A 2132-nucleotide genomic window follows, 5' to 3' on the forward strand; every position below is an offset into this window, starting at 1 on the left:
TGAAAATATACTGGAGAGTGTGTTTGTATATTGTGCTTGCTTGTGTGTTGAGGTGTGTCCAGGTCAATATCACAGGGTATAAAGCATCCTTTCCTGACCAGTCGTTGCAGACCTTTTCTGAACTTCTCAGTGAGTGAATTTGCTTTGCAGCCACTCTTCCTAACTCTTCAAACCACTTGAAAGAGATCCAGCCTCTTCCATACTGATACTGGTGTTCCTCTCTTCTCTCTTGAAACTCTTGACGTGCTCTTTGCCCTTCCTTCCTAACCATAGTGGAGCTGAGAGATGTCAGCATTCTATCTTTCCCCAGCCCCAGGACACTGCCATTCTACAGGATGAAGTCTACCTCTTGCTTCCTTCTTATTCTCATCCTCCTCCAGCTGATGATCCCAGGGACTGCTCCGTGTTCCTTAGACTCCCTTGTGGATACAAAGATAAAGGAAGCCCCAAAGGCTTAGGTAATTGACTGGGGGTGGGGATTGGGAGAGAACCCCTGATCATTCTTCCTGTTCCTAAACCTAACTTGTCTATTCTGTCCCCAAATACCCAACCTCTATTAAGTCCACTCAAGCTTAATCTTCCTGCCCAGAGCTCTACTCCCATATCATTTTTGGACTCCTGGCTAAAACTTCAGGTTTCCCACCAAGTTAGCTTGATGATGTTGGTGATGAGGAGGAGGATAGTTATAATTTATGACAACTCATTATGAACGAAGTGGAATGCAAAGTTTTACAGATTACCTCACTTAATTTTCACGTTAGAAAGTAAGTACAACTATTACTTTCATTTTACAAATGAGGAAATTAAACTTTAAAAGCTAGTTAGTAGCATGATTATGGACACGGTGACACCTCTGAGGTAAAAGGAGATTTGGAGGGGGATTATGGGAGACAGATATCATGGGCAATATCCCTTCTTTTCTCCTATTCAGAGTTAAATCCTTCCCCAACAAAAAGGATGTCGTGTGTCAGTATCACGAACTCAGGCAGACTATCCTCCTGCCCTGCAGGTAAGTAATTCCATGAGGAGAAATGGTGGGTAAGTTGCCCTGTGCCCTCCCCTGACCATCCCCCAGCATCTTTACCTTCCCCCTGTCTCATGTTTGTATTATCCTGGGGCTGAGTCTTAACTCCTGATTCCCAGGGATCTCTTGCCCATTCTCATTTCCCTTAACAATGCTACTGAGGGCTCTTGGGTTTCTGCCTCTTCCCTTCCCACCTCCCTTTCATTAATTACCTCATACACCAGCCCTTCCTCCCTCAGTTGTCCTGTTATGATCTGTCATCTACCATTGCCCCCTGTCATTCATCTCCCTTTCCCAATCTATTCCCTTGTTTGGGTGGGTAGGGCCAGCATTGAGGTAAATACATCATGAATCTAAGCAAAGAAATGCTCAGGGCCCTTACTTTCCCAGGTCTTTTCCATGGCCCTATTCCTAAATTTGTTTTAGTAATTTTTGTATTTTTTTTCCCTTAAAGAGGGCTCTCAAAATTGAATTACTTTTCAGCCCCACAAAGCTTAGATCTACCACTGGGCTGCACAGAAATGAAAAAATGGTAGGAGTACACCTCCCTCCTCTCAAAATTCTAATGTCTGTGTCTCATATGCGCATGCAGGGATGGTTGTCACTGGCTGTGCCTGTGGCTATGGCTGTGGTTCCTGGGATATCCGGGGAGAAACCACATGCCACTGCCAGTGCAGCACAATGGACTGGACCACTGCTCGCTGCTGCCACCTGACCTGAGGGGGAGGAGGAAGAGAACCCAGCTATGTGACCATGACTGTAATGAAACCATATGCCAAACAGGAAACCTGACTCAAACTGTCCCTTTCATTTGTTACAACCTGCTTCTTGGGTAGTAAAGACAACTTTTGTATCTCTCATGGTTGTATTCTTGGTATTACTGCCTCTGGCTTAGAATTGGTCTAGCCAGAAAATTTCTCCAGTGTCCTAATGAAACTCCATCTCAGCAGGGATGAGGAAAAACATGGGGGAGAATGGGAAAAACTGAGATTGCTACTCCAGCCTCCTAGTTCCCTCATTGTTTAACAAAATGATGATGACTGTGCCAGGAATTTTGCTTGGCACTAGAAGTACAGAGAAAGAAAGTAACATGCATGCCCTTATTGGA

At 44.7% G+C, this 2132-nt stretch overlaps 1 protein-coding gene across 1 annotated transcript; it reads left to right on the forward strand.

Moving 5' to 3' along the window:
- The first annotated feature begins 335 nt into the window (after positions 1-335).
- Positions 336-1744, forward strand: RETNLB (resistin like beta). Its single transcript, XM_027582195.2, has 3 exons — positions 336-442; positions 915-1009; positions 1617-1744. Exons 1-3 carry the CDS (start codon positions 336-338, stop codon positions 1742-1744), a joined length of 330 nt encoding a protein of 109 aa, XP_027437996.2.
- Positions 1745-2132: the final 388 nt, after the last annotated feature.

Source organism: Zalophus californianus, chromosome 1, assembly GCF_009762305.2.
Source record: "Zalophus californianus isolate mZalCal1 chromosome 1, mZalCal1.pri.v2, whole genome shotgun sequence".
NCBI lineage: Eukaryota > Metazoa > Chordata > Mammalia > Carnivora > Otariidae > Zalophus > Zalophus californianus.